General features: G+C 45.7%; 1 protein-coding gene across 2 annotated transcripts in view; it reads left to right on the forward strand.

Annotated features, from left to right (window-relative positions):
- The window catches only part of Fkbp5 (FKBP prolyl isomerase 5), a 51,348-nt gene that overhangs the window by 6,762 nt on the left and 28,552 nt on the right, over nt 1-16,034 (forward strand). For both annotated transcript variants that reach the window (XM_055607155.1, XM_055607153.1), the window contains exons 3-5: nt 1,405-1,549; nt 11,642-11,784; nt 12,559-12,673. In XM_055607155.1, the coding sequence (XP_055463130.1) occupies nt 1,405-1,549; nt 11,642-11,784; nt 12,559-12,673 (403 nt within the window). The remainder of the gene's footprint in view (nt 1-1,404; nt 1,550-11,641; nt 11,785-12,558; nt 12,674-16,034) is intronic.

Consider the following 16,034-nt stretch of genomic DNA (forward strand, 5'->3'; position numbering starts at 1 on the left):
AGGACCAGAGCGCCCTGAGGATTTCATAGGACCAGAGCCCCCTGAGGGTTTCATACAGGACCAGAGCCCCCTGAGGATTTCATACAGGACCAGAGACCCCTGAGGGTTTCATACAGGACTGTCAGATATTTTTTTTTTTTTAACTTTTTCTTTTGAGGCCTGGAAGAGCAGTATTGCCCGTTTTCCATTACGAAACATTTGGGCTTTTAAGATGAGACAGTTGAGGAATCTATTCACGGTATTTATGTGAGGTAGAGTGACAGAGACACATCCCCAGGAATTTCAGAGTAATAAATTGAATTATTTGCATGAAATCAAACCCTGACCAAAGAAGATAGTGCCAGGTGTTGGCTGCTGTGTTCAGGTGATTTAACACAGGAGATTGAGCTGCTGACTTGCACCCCCACACGTCTGGGCTGAATTTTCTTTTCCAGAAATTGACCAACCATTAGCATCGTGCTCTTAGAAGAGTAAAAAGAAATATTCCAGATTTTCTATGACAGATAAATAATTTTCATCTTGAAGTTTTTTCTTTCTTTCTTTCTTTTTTAACTAGAAAACTAGTTACTTGGTATCATCTAAGTCTAGATTTTACAGATTATTCAAATAATGGAAGCATAACCTGTTTGTTTTTTAAAGATTTATTTACTTTATGTGTGTAGATGTTTTGCCTGTGTATATGTATGTCTCTGTGAGGTCTCATCCCTTGGAACTAGATTTACAGATAATTGAGAGCTGCCACGTGGGTGCTGAAGATTGAACCATGTCCTCTGGAACAGCAGCCAGTGCTCTTAAGCACTGAGCCATCTCTCCAGCCCCGGAGGTGTAACCTGTTGTGCCAGGGCATATAGCAGAATAGCCAGTAACGAACAGCGATCTTTAGCAGAGGACAGAAGGAAATAAGACACATCTTTGACTCTGCTTGTAGCTGTCTTTAGTGACTGTTTAAGAAGTTCAGCAATCTTTGGGCCTGATTCAGTTTATGTACCTTACACCTGCTCATCAGTCTGTGTTTTGTGAGATTTTAGCATCAAAGGATGGGACATTCAACCAAGCAAGTGAGGTTTACTGGCTAATTCTTTTGTCTTTTGGAGATAGGGTTTCACAGCATAAACTAGCTGGCCTGGACTCTTCTGTGCAGATCACACTGTCTCCTGCAGTGATCCTTTTGCCTCTCGCTCTGGCTTATTATTTTGAGAGAATATTGTGGTAAGGAGTAGCATTAAATGTGGTAGGAAAGGTTAGTAAAAGGAGCTTTCTGAAAGAGCAGTGAAGGAAGCCTTGAGGAATCACAGTGAATTTGCAAGTCTGTCTGGGTGCCGTGGAGCAGCGTGTGTGGCTTTTTTATTCTTTATAAATAAAAAGCTTTACACTTCTTTTTTTTCTTATGTTTGTCTGTTTTAGATTGTCAAGAGAGTGGGGACTAGTGAGGAAACCCCAATGATTGGTGACAAAGTTTATGTCCACTACAAAGGAAAGTTGTCAAATGGAAAGAAGTTTGATTCCAGTCATGATAGAAACGAGCCCTTCGTCTTTAGCCTTGGCAAAGGTAAGAGGGTAAATTTTTCAGTGTTTGCTTAGATTTGTTTCTGTTTGTACTTCTACAGAAGAAATGGAGCATGTTCCTGACAGATGCAGTCCACGGACCCCTAGGAGTCCCTGGGATCCTTTCGGGATCCGTAATATCAGTTCCTTTCATAACCGAATGAAGGTGATGCCTTTTTAACTTAATGATGTTATCGCTACTGAACTGAAACATGCAGCAGCAAAGATTGCCTCAGTGACGCGAGTATGATGGCGTCTCTGCCAGCAGCCGCTGTATTGCCACTGTCTCTCCCTGTCTGCTCTCGCCACAGGGCTTGATAAGTCAGTACCGTATTACACCTACAAGCCCTAGTCCAGAGAGCCCCAGAGAGCTACTGCTTTGTGGCAGACAGGCCATGAATAGAGCCCTTCTTGTCCTGAGGGAGCCTGCTGCCCTTGTAGTTGGGAACTGAGCTGGCTCAGGGTTTGCAATGAAACGTCGTTCTTACTTGCAAGGGCACACTGTGAGTATTCAGACTTGATTATTCAGACTTCAGCTGTTTCCTGAAGTTGAGTGAAATAAACCTGTCACTTCAAGGAAAAACGACTGATAATGTTTGTTTTTTCAGATAAAAATTAGTTTAAAAAAATTGTGGCTGCTGTGCGCTTACAGCTTCCTGAAACGTAAGACTCTTCTGTGAGAGCGGGGGTATTAATGAGTGTAGCTTCAGTTCTGGACAGTGAAATGTGTCACTATTAGAATGTCTGCCAGCTGGGCACGGTGGTGCACGCCTTTAGTCCCAGCACTCAGGAGGCAGAGGCCAGCAGAGCTCTGTAAGCTCAAGGCCAGCCTGGTCTACAAAGTAAGCTCTAAGACAGCCAGGGCAGTTATTACAAAGAAAGCCTGACCAGAGCAAGGTATATAAGGTCAAGTATGGACAAGGAGTCCATTCCCAGTACAAGCTAGCCCAGTGCTCTGGTGTAACATGGTGTGAAAAGTCCTCTGATGAGCTTTCACATTTCACACTGCAGCTGACCTTTTGAACCTCTAGTCCACTTTTGACATACAGTGACCTGAGAATTCCGCGACCCTGCTTTCCTGCCTTTTCCTAGCTCTCTGTAGGTTTGCATGTTTTCTACATTTTCAGTCAGAAGTAAACACATGAATTCCTCTTGGCTTGTTGTAAGTCAGACGTTTCACTTTTGTAAAATTAGAAATGGTAACTGAGGACTGGGGACGTAGTTCGGTTGTTAGAGTGCAGAGGTCAGGAGCACTGTGGTGTTCAGATGACCACAGAACAAAGAAACAAGCGGTTGGAGTGGCCCGTGCCTATCATCCCAGCAGTCGGGAAGTTCGTAGCCAGGGTTGCTATGGCTGGGATGAAACATCATGACCAAAAGCTGGGAAGGAAAGGGTTTATTCTGCTTATACTTCCATGTCATGTCACTGAAGGAAGTCAGGACAGGAACTCACGCAGGGCAGGAACCTGGAGGCAGGAGCTGAAGCAGAGGCCATGGAGGATGCTGCTTCCCGGCTTGCTCCTCATGCCTTGCTCTGCCTGCTTTCTTATAGAACCCAGGACACTAGTCCAGGGATGGCACCACCCACAGTGGGCTGGGCCATCCCACATCAATCACTAATTAAGAAAATGCCCTATAGGTTTGCCTACAGCTTGATCTGTGGGGGCATTTTCTAAATTGAGGTCCTCTCCTCTCAGGTGACTTTAGCTTGGGTCATTTTGACATAAAACTATCCAGGAGTCAAGGTAGGACTATAAGTTCAGAGTTGTGTTGTATTCACAGCAAGACCCTGTCTCAGAAAAAGACAAAAAAGTAGCCAAGCCACTTATATTTTATATTAATATTTTATAATGGTAGCTACTGCATCAAAATAAAAAATAAATATAAATGGAGGTAGTATAAATACTGTTTCTTGAGCTCTCTAAACTCTTATCCTGTACTTCTCCCAAGGTTATGCATAGAAGTATTCCAAAGAGACTATCCCAAAGGGAAGTTCTATGCTAATTTTGGGATTCTAGCCTGACTTCGATATTTTATTTTATTTTGTTTTGTTTTGAGACATAGTCTTCTCTATGTAGACCTGGCTGTCCTGGAGCTTGCTGGCTTACAGTAAGCCAGGCTGGCCTCAAACTCAAAAGAGATCTGCCTGCTTCTGTCTCCTGAGTGCTGGGGTTAAAGAGAGGCACTACCACACTCCTCCTGCAATAAGCATTTTAAATAGAACTATTATTAGCCTGGGGGCGTGAAAAACTTTATTGAAGAAAATGCACACACACCAGGGTACCGCACTCCTCTGCTGCTTGTGTGCCCATCTGCTTTTCTGCAGTCTTTCAGGCTGCGGCTTTCTACACGGAAAATGACTGTGTGCTATGACTGTAGGCTGTGGTATCATATCTGATGAGATGGAAGTGATGCCAGCCGCGGCGCAGATCAGCCCAGCGCAGTGCACACTTGGGTGCTTGTTGTGATTACAGCAGAAGATTACTGGCTGGCCTTAACGTTTTTACTGCCGCCACAGTGGAAGCTACTGTAACAGCTCGTGTCGTAACTCTCCTTAAGCACAGTCACATAACCTTTGGGAACAGTGCTTAGCCAGCCGTCTTGTCCCAGGAAGTTGGGAAAGAAAAAACTGAATCAGTCTGAAGAACTGGTTGTTACCACTGTGTTACAGGACAGAAAGAAGGGATAATTTCGCTTGTAGGTTTATTATTTGTGTTTGAGGTGCTGATGTCCAAATTTATTCTTTCTCTGAACCTTTTTTCCTTGATTGTAAAGTACTAAGTAAAACAAAGCAAGTACTTTCTTAAAGTTTGTTGTCTATCCATGTCACATTTTCAGGCTAAGAAAACTTAAATGTCCAGCTTTTCCCAACATTGTTGAAAAGACATCTTTTTCTTGTTTCCCTTGCTGGAAATCACTGTGTATTTAATGCTTGCATTTAAAATACGAGTATTTTTAGACTCTGATGGCGTGAATATATGTTTGTATGTGAGGAGATGGAGGTGCGGTGAGGTTATGGTGTTTGTTCACTTGCACGCGGTGACTCAGCCAGGTAGTGTTTCTGAAGTTTTGTCAGACCTTAGGTGTGAAACAGCCTAGTCCAGGGTGAAGAAGAGCCCACGGGGATTGGAGATTTAGATTAGTGATAGAGTGCTTACCTAGCAGATGAAAGGCCCTGGATTCAGTCCTCAACTCTGGGGGTAGGGAGTGTGGGAGGGGCCACAGATAACAAAAAGACAACCCTCACCCTTGAAAAAAAAAAAAGGTAACTGGGCACACACAGATTTTTAGCCAGGAGGTGGTGCACACACGCCTTTAGTCCCATCACTTTGGACACATGGGCAGGTGGATATCCAGTGAGTTCCAGGACATTCAGAGCTACACAGAGAAACCCTGTCTCAAAATTAAACCAGCATGTCCGGGTGCCTGCTGCACACCGCCGCTTCTCTCGGGAGCGGTGTGTCGTACTTTGTAGCATTCGTAAGAGGCAAAATGCATGTTCTCACTTGATGATATTGTGAAGCCCGTGTGTCCTTTAAAAGAAGTCTTCTACTACATCACATGGCACCAGGCTAAAAGACATTTTACCTCGGTGTGAACACTTACTACAAAGGACTGAGTGTGTAGCCCGCGCCAGGAGCTGTTTGTGGTTCAGCTGTGCGCTCCTCTAGTCTTCACGGATGCCCTTAATCCTGTGTAAGTGTCTTCATGTGTTTACTTTACCTGTGGTTCAGGACTGCATCGGTACTGGCGTACACTCACTGGTGAAAGGAAAGGCTGTGATCTAGGATAATTTGGTTTTGTTTTTTTTTTCTAGGCTACTATACCACTTTCATGCTATCAGATTTTAATATGCTTCTAAGGATGGATGAATTGGGTCCTTGGCATGCATTGTATGTAATTAGTAACTCAATGTAGAATAAAGACCAAAACCTCCAAAAGCACAAGAAAAGTTTCGTGCCATTAGACTGGGCAGTAATTTTGAGAAAATAATAAAGCTAAAATTGTAAACACAAAAGTTTTAAAAAAATTCTTTGTGCCTTCATCACGGGATGTAGTAACTGTGAAAGGATCTACAGAATGGGGAGGAACCCCTGTGACCCACATGTAGGAAGGGCTGTTCTCCACAGTGAAGATGCTCAATACAACGAATGCTCTGGACATGGAAAAGGCAGGGCAGGGGTACACATGCTGTAATCCAGCTACTCCAGAGGCTGAGACGGGAGGATTGCTCAAGCCGAGGAGTTGGAGGCCAGTCTAGTTTCAGGAATGCAGACACACAGGAGGCCAGTGGACATGGAAGAGTGCTGAGCATCATTTGTCACTGCACATTGCAGGCTGATGGGTGGATCACCTTACGTATCAGGATGGACACTGTTTCAGAGAGGGCAAGAGAAAGAAGCATTGACGAGGATATGGAGACCTAGGATGCTTTCTGCTCTCCAGGAAGGCAGAATGATGTCAACTTTATAAAAAGACACATGGCGGGCAGCCCCTCAAGAAATTAAACACAGCCTGGTGTGGTGCCGCACACCTGTAATCTCAGCACTTGGGAGGCAGAGGCAGGTGGATCTCTGAGTTCGAGGCCAGCCTGGTGTACATATTGCCTTCTAGGAGAGTCAGGGCTACAGTAAGAGCCTGTCTTTACAAACCAGAGGGTGGAGAGAGAAGAAGAAAGAAAGGAAAATTAGGGCTGGCGTAATGGCTGTTCTTCCGGAGGACCCAGGTTCAGTTTTCAGCAACCACAGGGCAGTTGACCACTGCAGTTCCAGGGCATCTGCCCCCCCCCCCCCAGACACACCAACGCACACAAAATAAGGTAAATCAAAATGTTTCTAGAAGAAAATAAAGTGGACACAAGGACTCCTCTGTGGTCCAGCATCTGCTTCTGGATAGGAATCCAAAAGAACCATGTGCGGCCTTATGTACCCACAATGTGTACAGACCGTGATCAAAGGTTGAAGCAGCTGAAGTGTCCTTCAGCAGACGGCTGATAAACAGAATGTGGGAAAGCCGTGCAAAGGCCTTTCCCTGCCTTTTTGAGACAGGGTTTCCCTGTGTAGTCCCGGCTGTCCAGGCCTCACTCTGTAGGTCAGGCTGGCCTCCAACTCACAGTGCCTACCTTTGCCTAGGACTAAATGTGCCGCCATTTGCAGCCATATCTCAGTCTTAAAGGAGAAGGAAGCCTGCCACATGCTACATCAGTGATGAACCCAAAGACATTGTGCTAAAAGTGTGACAGTCACAAAAATGAACACTGGGTGATTCCACTGTGTTAACTGTTCACAAACAGACAGACAATGGCTGCCGGTGGCTGAGAGGAGGAGAAGTAAGGTTTGTGATCGGTAGAAAGGTCCAGAAGGGCAGGATGGACATTCTGTAGGTGGACGTGCTGCTGCTCAGCACGTAGGTGGAGTCACACCAGGTGCACACTGGGAAGGGTGTAAGGTGATGAGCTTTGTTTTACACAGTTAAACATGTTTGAAGTCAGTGTGAGGAGTTACGCAGTCAGAATCACTAAAGTAGTCAGTTATTAATAAAGCAGTTTTGATCACAAAGGGACATGTTAGGTGATTAAATTACAATTTGTTTGTTTTCTTAAGTATTGTGTAGGGTTTTTAACCAGTATAACACTACAGAAGAAAGAAAAAAATGTAGTGACTTGCTCTTTCCCTGGGCCGGTTTACATTTTGTTCACGGGTTTACTTCTGTGTGTTGTGCAGGTGTGTGTCATGTTTGTGTTGGTGTGCGTGTGTGAAGACCACTGGTCAGCCTTAGGAGCTGTCCACGTTGCTTTTGAGACAGGACCTGTCATTTGGATCTAGGGCTCACCCATTCAGCCACAGCGCTGTCCTGTGCGACCTGGGATCCTCCAGTCTCTGCTTCCCAGGGCAGGGGTTAGCAGCATGTGTCCCCAGACATGGCTTTCACATGGAACTGGGGCTCTAACTCAGGGCCTCACACTTGACCCGTTGACTGGCAGAGCTCTTTCCTTGGTCTATACAGCTACAAGGTATAAATATAGAATATTCAATATTTTGTTACAAATTGAATAGAACTCCTAGAATCGATACATTGTGTTTGAGGTAGTAAAATCAAGACCCAGATAAAAATGTAAGAATAAGTTTTTAATGTATTGTTGTCATAGTCTTTCTGCAAGACAAAGACCCGAAAGATGAAGAGTCTGTGATGTCCATGCTTCTGGCCCCGTGTTCTAAGGAGTGTGGGCGGCAGGGTTTAACTAGCTGCACACGAGCTTTTGCTTTAGCTCACTTTGCATTCCCTGAGTGACACAACTGGCTCCCGCTGAGCTGAGCGCTGATCCGCACACGGTGCCCACGAGTGACCTGGGCATCAACCCTCTGTAGCCACAGACCGCACAGAGCACAGTGCAGTCGATCACTGGGGGTTCGATCCTTTCCAGGGAGGGTGCACACAGTTGGCAGTGTGGCCTGTCTGAGGGTGCTGGCGTAGGCTGGGCTGTCGTGTGACGTGGGGAGTTGTGAACAGGCCGGGCTCTGCTCTGGATTAGACAGTTAGGGTGTGGGGTGACCCTGAGCTAGAGAGGAAGGACTTCTGGAGCAATGGGACTGGGGTGACCTGTGGCAAGATGCCGCAGCCGTCATCGGCCAGGAGACAGCTGTTTGCTGTTTTGTAGGGTTCACGGTGACCTTATTTGTTTATCCAAGCTTAGGTGAAATTTTTAGGCGTGCTTGTTTTGTCTGAGTTTATGATGGTTATACAGTGACCTCGTCTGATGCTGGTGTTTTATAAGCTTGTTTATGTCCAATTGGAGAATGACACGGCCTTGCTCTGAGCCCCAGCCAATCTCAGACAGCACGGAAGCCGAGCTACATGTGTCTGCACACCTGGAGGGTACTAAGGGCTGCATTTTAAATTCTCTTACTAAGAATCCTCTTAAACCAAGGACCCGTGCACTTTTCCCAAGAACATTGTTTCAGTAGATGCATAAAATATGAGCATTAATGTGTAAAAAGGAAGAGGTGCTACCCCTGAGAAACTTAGAGAAAGACTTGTCAGGAGAATGCTAAAAGCATTCTTGAAATGCCATTGAATTAGAGGTGGATAAAGCAGTTAAAGTAGATGGCCTTCAGAACACTTCATACTGATTGCCTGTGCTGTTCAGATCTTGTTCCGAATTAAGGGGACTTGACTGTAATCTGGAATGGCCACACTCACAGACAAAGCCTCAGCCACTAACATACTATGAGTTAATAAGCTTCCATGTTTTACATTTTCAAATGACGTGTGTGTATGTAGTTCTGCATGATTCTCTACTTACCAGTCTAAAGTCCCAGCCCTGCTCATAGCAGTCACACACAAGCTTTCACCATACAAAGAACCATGCATTTAGATACAAGGTTGTTTATTGGAATCTGAGGATTGTAAAAGCAGCAACCTAAACAAGACATGGAATACTGGAGTTAAAAAAGGTCATGTGTTCAGACATCAAGAGAAGCGTTTTTATAACGAACTATGTTGAGGAGCTACAGAGCCAAAGAATGACCATCAAGTTTTAAAACTAGGCATGTTAATCCAGGAGTGGTGGTGCATGCCGGTAACCCCGGCAGTCAGGGAGGCAGAGACAGGTGGCTCTCTCTGCGTTCAAGGCCAGCCTTGAAGTGAGTTGAGGTCAGCCAAGACTACACAAGGAAACCCTGTCTCGAAAAACCGAAAGAAAGAAAAATAATAGGTGTGAAAAAAATTTAACATACAAATAAGCAAAAATTATGTATATAATTTAAAGGCAATCAACCAGAAATTTGACTGTTTCCTCGGTTGCGAGGATTTCAGAAGTTTTCAAATTGTGTTTTCTGTGCTTCAGTGTTTTCTTGGTGTTGCTTTTCAGAAATCAGGCCAGGGGAAGTGGTAGGTAGTTCACAGCTGTGATTCCACACGTGCGAGGTGGGGCAGGAAGCGAGGGGTCAGGGCTCCACTGGGTAAGGAAGGAGCCTTGGGTGTGTGAGATCCTGTCTCCACAGTCGCAGCAGCAACCGTGCAGGTGCCCTCCTGTGGCGACACGGCACTGCGGGTTCCTGGAAGGGGGGGGGGGGGGGTGTGCTTTTTCGTTAATACCATTTCCCTCCAGTTTTTGCGGCTTTCCATGCGCCCACCAGCAAGTAAAGCACATTTTAAAAGAAGAATGGGTAGCCAGGGCTGGTAAGAGAGTGGGTAAAAGCAAAGGCTGCCCAAGCCTGGTGGCTAAGTACGACCCCTGGAGCGGCGGAAAGGTGGAAGGAGAAACCAGTGCACCTCCACGTGGGGTACAGCATGGCCCGCACACATCACACGTTCGTCATACATGCGCCCTGAGGCGTGAGCTGGAGGGGAAGACACAGCACTTAGGAGGCTGAGGCAGAAGGCTTTGAGGCAGCTGAGCCGTGTGAGAAGGCCCTGTGTCAGAGAGCCAAACGAGGGGGGTATTTGTGGTGAGCACGATGGCAGCAGCTTCCGCTGTTGGACACATACCCGACACGGCATGCTGTGCCGTGCACTTGGAGTAGGTGCTGTTACCAACATTTTCAGGTCAGGACACAGGTTTTCAAAGCTAGTAAAAGGCGGATCTGAGGTTGGAATTTAGCACCTTTAACCCCTAAAATGCATGTCTTCTCTCTAGTAATGAAGATGACCTTGTTACATGAAAGGAGTTCAGAACTGAATGTATAATATGCTGTCATTTGTGGGATTGTTTTGTATTGCTTTGGTTTGGTTTGGTTTTTTGGGGACAGGCTTGCACTACGTAGCCCTCGATGTCCTGGACTCACCCTGTAGACCAGGCTGGCCTCAAACTCAGAGATCTGCCGTCCTCTGCCTCCCAGGTGCTGGGCTTAAAAGCCTTTGTCACCATCATCGCCAGATGAGTCAGGTCTTAATTATAAGCATGTATTATGTGAAATTGTAACTAAGTGGAGCTGATGTTAAGTAATGAAGACTAAGCAAAAAGAGCAAATGCTTTTTTTCTGCTGCTCTCATTCACACAGGGTCCCTTGATCCTAATGGACCTCGACTGCTTTTCTGTCACTCCCCTTCCTCTGAGCTTCATTGCATCTGTCCTACTTTGGATGCTTAAGTGATTTTTATTAATTTTTTATATCTTTTAAAAATGTATTTACCTTTATTTTATGGTGTTTTGCCTCCATGGACGTCTGTCTCAGAGTGTCAGATCTTGGAGTTACAGACAGTTGTGAGATGCTATGTGGGTGCTGAACCCAGGTCCCCCGCAGGAGCAGTCAGTGCCCTCAACTGCTGGGCCATCTCTCCGGCCTGATTTTTATTAAGTGTGTGCGTGCGTGCATGTGTGTGCGTGTGTGTGTGTGTGTGTGTACACATGTGAACGCGCACACTGTGTTCATGTGTCAGAGAGCAACCTTGCAGGGATCAGTTGCCTCCTATCACTTGAGTCCCAGGGATCAAATCAGGCCAGCAAGCTCCTCAGCAAGGGGTTTGCCTGCTGAGGCATCTCTGTGGGCCTCATGCTTTAAGGTTGTGATTGACGGGTCACCTCAAGTGCATTTTGTTGCTGTTGTTTAAATTCTCTGCTGCTTCCCAAAGAGCTTGAGACTCCAATGAGACATAGCTGTGGTCTTGGCTTAATTGTTTTTATTTTGTGTACACTGGTGTTCTCCCTGCACATATGTCCGTGTGAGGGCATCCCATCCCCTGGAACTGAAGTTCCAGACCGCTCTGAGCCACGTGTGGGTGCTACGAACTGAGCCCAGGTCCTTTGGAAGAGCAGCCAGTGCTCTCAACCGCTGAGCTGTCTCTCCAGCCCCAAAATGAGACGTAACTAATGCTGCACATGAGAAGAGCTTTGAGCATTCCCCAAGCGTGGTGCACACACCTGTCATCCCAGAAGCGAGCCAAAGGAGAACTGGGAGCTCAGGCCAGCTGATGCTGCAGTATGAGACTGAGCCAAAACACAGCAGCAAGAGCTTGTGAATCTTGACACCGCACAGGTCACCTGCTGCAGTCTACAGTTGACAGTGACGCTGGCAAGAAAGGAAACATACCACATTCTATAGTTTTTATGATTTGATTTTTGTTTGCAGAAACCTGTTTTCTTGCTTTCTCTTAGGCCAGGTTATCAAAGCCTGGGACATTGGGGTATCCACCATGAAGAAAGGAGAGATCTGCCATTTACTGTGTAAACCAGAATATGCTTATGGCTCCGCTGGCAGCCTCCCCAAAATTCCTTCGAATGCAACTCTCTTTTTTGAGGCAAGTATGTGTCCTGTCGCCTGGTCAGCATGTGCTGTGCTGCTACAGGGGGAGGAGCTGGGCCTGCCGCCAAGAGCCCACTCCAGCTTATTTATTTTGGAGCTTGGCTTCTTGAATTGTTTCCCACACACCCAGGGGATGTGCCAGTGCTTTCTTAGAAATGTGTCTCTGGCACAAAATAGGCATATCCAGACAAACAAAAGACGCAGGTGTAGAAATGCAAGTTCTGGTCAGCAGGGGAAGTAAAACACTCTCCAGACTGACAGGCCGGAAACGGCAGTGACCAGTGTTAAGTTGTGAAGGTTTATAACTGTCCCTTAATCTCTCTCAGGAGCAGTGAGTGGTGGCACATTGTTTACTGTGTTGAATTAATTACACATCTTTGGCGAAACTTGATCTTTATCTAACATGGTGAAAAGCGTATCTCAGTCAGTCAAAGGCGAGATTCTTAAGTCTTAAATTTTAAGGTGGAAAGTTTACGAATCTGGGGTGGGAAACTGGTGTCCTCAGAGTCAGACAGAGTGTTCCGCGCCAGCACCTTGCAGCTCTGGCCTTTTGCCCACAAGGCAGTTGTCCTAGTATTTCCTGTCTGTCTTTGCACTGCAGCCCCACAGGATGTAGACCTAGACGCTGTCATTACATGGAGTTCCTTCCAAGTGTTGCAGAGTCAGCGTTCTCCTCCCCGTTCCTCTTAGCTAAGCCATTAGATAAGATGTAGTTGAAAGTTTTATCAAGTAACTGTTTGCAAACTGGCTTTCATCTTTTCCATTCTAGATTGAACTCCTTGACTTCAAAGGAGAGGATCTATTTGAAGATTCAGGCATCATCCGTAGAATCAAACGGAAAGGAGAGGGGTATTCGAACCCAAACGAAGGCGCGACAGTGGAAGGTGAGTTGTGCTGCCGGGGGCCAAGGCTTCTGTGGTGCTGCGCAGAGCCCATCCTTAGGCTCTCTGTGTCAGAACAGTCACTGTGAGAACTTGCTGCTCTCTAGAGGACCCTTTCTGGTTCCCAGCCCTGCATCCACCAGCAGCTCCAGTTGCAGAAAACCAGTGTCCTCTTCCAGCCTCCATGGTACACACACAGTATTAAAAAATTAAAAATAAAATGATAAATGCATTGAATGTATATATCACAAGAACTGTTTCATACTCAGCCTTCATCTAATGACTTCATTTGGTAAATGCTAAGTTAATGTGTGTTCCAGGCATCTGGCAAACTGTAAGCTCAAAAATACAGAAACAGTAGTTCTGTCTGCTAAGGAATTCTCAGTTGCTCGGATCCCTGGAGGGCATTTATTTCTCCTTTCTCACAGTAACCTTAGGAGGTGAGATTTATTACCCCCAGTTGAGGAAAATCAGTTCAGTGATGTCATGTAAATGGCCCAAGATTTCGGAGCTACTGAGCAGAACAGTGGAGTTGGACAGCAGTGTTCATTCCGTATGGGGTGGCCTGGGACCGAGTACTGTTTTGACAGTTGCCAAGCCGACCTGGAGCTATTTTCATTTCTTCATCTGAAGACTGGGAGGCTGAGGCCCTTTCTGAGCACCTCACTTTCATCAGTGCTTGCCCATCTGCCTGGGGACCAGGATTTTGCTTTATCACTTTCTTTTCAGCATCTGCAGTGTCTGACACACACCTGACAGTTCATAAAAGCTTTCTGCACTGTGCATGTTTGAAGATGTGGTTACTGAGCTGATGTCTTCAAAAGGGAGTTGTAAGAAGACATCCTTCCAGAAAGAAAGTCAAGTCACTAAAAAGGAACATTTCTGTGCTATCAAAGGCATATGTAGAAGAAAGTTTATCGAAAAGAACTAACTTGAGTGAGTTTCTTATTTTTAGTATGTATGTACTATTTAGACCCATATTTCATTGCACCAGTCTAACGAAGTTAATTCAGGTTTAGTTATTTTCTTATTAGGAGCAATTGTAAATATAGCAGCCACTGTGTTAGAGCTGGCATGTCATTCAGGACTCTAGAACAAAGAGCTCAGGCAGGAGCAGGACCCTGGGGCGAAGGCTGGCTCTAGACTTCACCTGGCCATTCACCCCTTCCTAGACTGAGGCAGTGCTCGCCCCAAAAACCCAGAGTGGGAGTCATGCCTAAGAAAGTCACAGGATAGAGACAGCTGTGACAGCCACTAAAAAGCTTGTGTGTAACATGTTTTAATCTTTTATATGAAAAATTCAAATCTATACACCAGAGTTGGTTTGGTTTTTTTTGTTGTTGTTGTTGTTTGTTTGTTTTTGTTTTTTTTTTTTTCCTGTGTGATGGGAACTCCTCCAGAGTCAATGATTCATAATGTTTTCTTTGCATTTGATTTGCTTCTTGAGACAGGGCATTTGTCAAGGCCAGGAAGTTAGCGTCGACATGGTCCCATTCACTGTCCCCCACCCATCACCACACTAACTACTCTCCTACTCTGAATTCAGGTCCAGACTCTTGAGCTGCATTTAGCTCTCATGGCTTTACTTCCTTCCAGTAAATTACAGTCTTCATCTTTGTTCCCTGTGACACTGACACTTTTGAAGACAGGTTCCCACTGGTAGAGTAACCCCAGTTTACACCGTCTCACGCTTGCGGTGAGGGGGCTGAGGGTTTGGAGGACAGCCTGTTGGTGATGTTCAGGTCATCAAGAGGCGCGTGGCGTTGTGGCTAGCAGCAGCTGCGGGGCGGGTAGAGTCTCCCGTGTCAAGCTGTCCTTTGTAAGCGCCGAGTATCTCAGGAAAAGGGATGATGGGAAACCACCAGTGTCTCCTTTACATCCTGCCTTCACACCTCATGTCCACTAGTGAGTTTGTGGACAGCAGTTATTACTGTGGCGTTTGATTTCTGATAGCTGTGTTTTCGTTTTGCATTTATTAGTTGGAATTCTACTGCAAGGAAGATCTCTCCCTTCTCCCTGAGTTTCTTTGGCCGTTTGCTTTTGTCAGCATGCACCTAGAGATACTGTTTCCCCAGTAAGAGGTTCTTACTTGCTGCTCAAATTGCCCCAGATTTGGCTGTTGGAAATGCCTCCCAGTCAGCTCTTTCCACCACATTGCTGAGTTCATTTACTGTTTGTGAGGAAGATTGTCAACTGTTTTTGTTTTGTCTTCCTCCCTTTATGATACTTTAGATATGTGAGATGTTCTAGGCTCACTTTAAAATTCCCTTGTCCCAGTCCTGGAATCGACCATTTTTCTAAGGAGCACCATTTCCTTTCCTTGGAAAATAGTATTGAGAAACTGAGTCAGGTGCTCATGTGTGTTTGTATGGTGGGGGCTTCATACCCTAGAGCAGCTTAGCAGACAGAGCTTGGAAATACACTTTGAAAACATAGACAAGCATCTGTGTGGATTTCTGTATCAGTTGCATATGTATTTGAAACAGTGAGTATAGGGCTCAGCAGTTAAAAGCATTAGCTGCTTCCCCAGAGGGCCCATGTGCAGTTCCCAGCGTGCACATGGCAGCTCACCACTCTCTCTAACTCCAATCCCAGGGGCTCTCAAGCCCTGTTCTGGCCTCTGAGGGCAGCAAGCACACATGTGGTACATTGACACACATGCAGGCAAAACACCAATGCACAGAACAAGGCATTAAAAGCCTTGAGTGCCTACGGTTCCATTCAGCACCACAGTTTGCTCTCGGCTCGTCTGGAACGTCTTTTCCAATACATTCACAGTATGTTTACATATGCAGCCCTGCGTCAGTCACCCCTGAGCTGCCACACATTAGGGTGCACACCTAAGAGTCTGAGTCTCTGGGCTCGGGGGTGGTCAGCCGTGGGGTACTTGCGGGCTTTGCAGGTTGTATTCTGAACTTTTGAGTGTGGCATTGCTGCCTGTTTTATGTCTTCAGACCAGACAAGGTTAACGACATTGAGCATCTAGTCTTCTCACGTGTAAAATGGGCTGATTTTCTTCCTATTGAGTTGTGATAGGTGTGGCAAAGGGACTCCTGTGTAAATGGACTTCCTTTTCCTACGCTCTGTACGGTATTTGCAAAATTGCAAAATTTGTTTTTGCTTCCTTTCACTGGATTTAAGGAAAGGAATTGTTTTTAAAGATTTATTTATTTATGTCTTTATGTATGTATGTATGTATGTATGTATGTATGTATGTATGTATGTATGTGTTATTTCTACAGTGTTCTGCCTGCATGTGTGCCTGCAGCCAGAAGAGGGCACCAGATCTCATTATAGATTGTTGTGGAAAGGAATTCTTGACTCCTTTCAATTCCTATACCTAATCCTTGGTTAATTTGTCTCT

This window comes from Psammomys obesus, unplaced genomic scaffold (genome assembly GCF_907164565.1).
Source record: "Psammomys obesus unplaced genomic scaffold, mPsaObe1.curated_primary_1811, whole genome shotgun sequence".
In the NCBI taxonomy this organism is placed as follows: domain Eukaryota; kingdom Metazoa; phylum Chordata; class Mammalia; order Rodentia; family Muridae; genus Psammomys; species Psammomys obesus.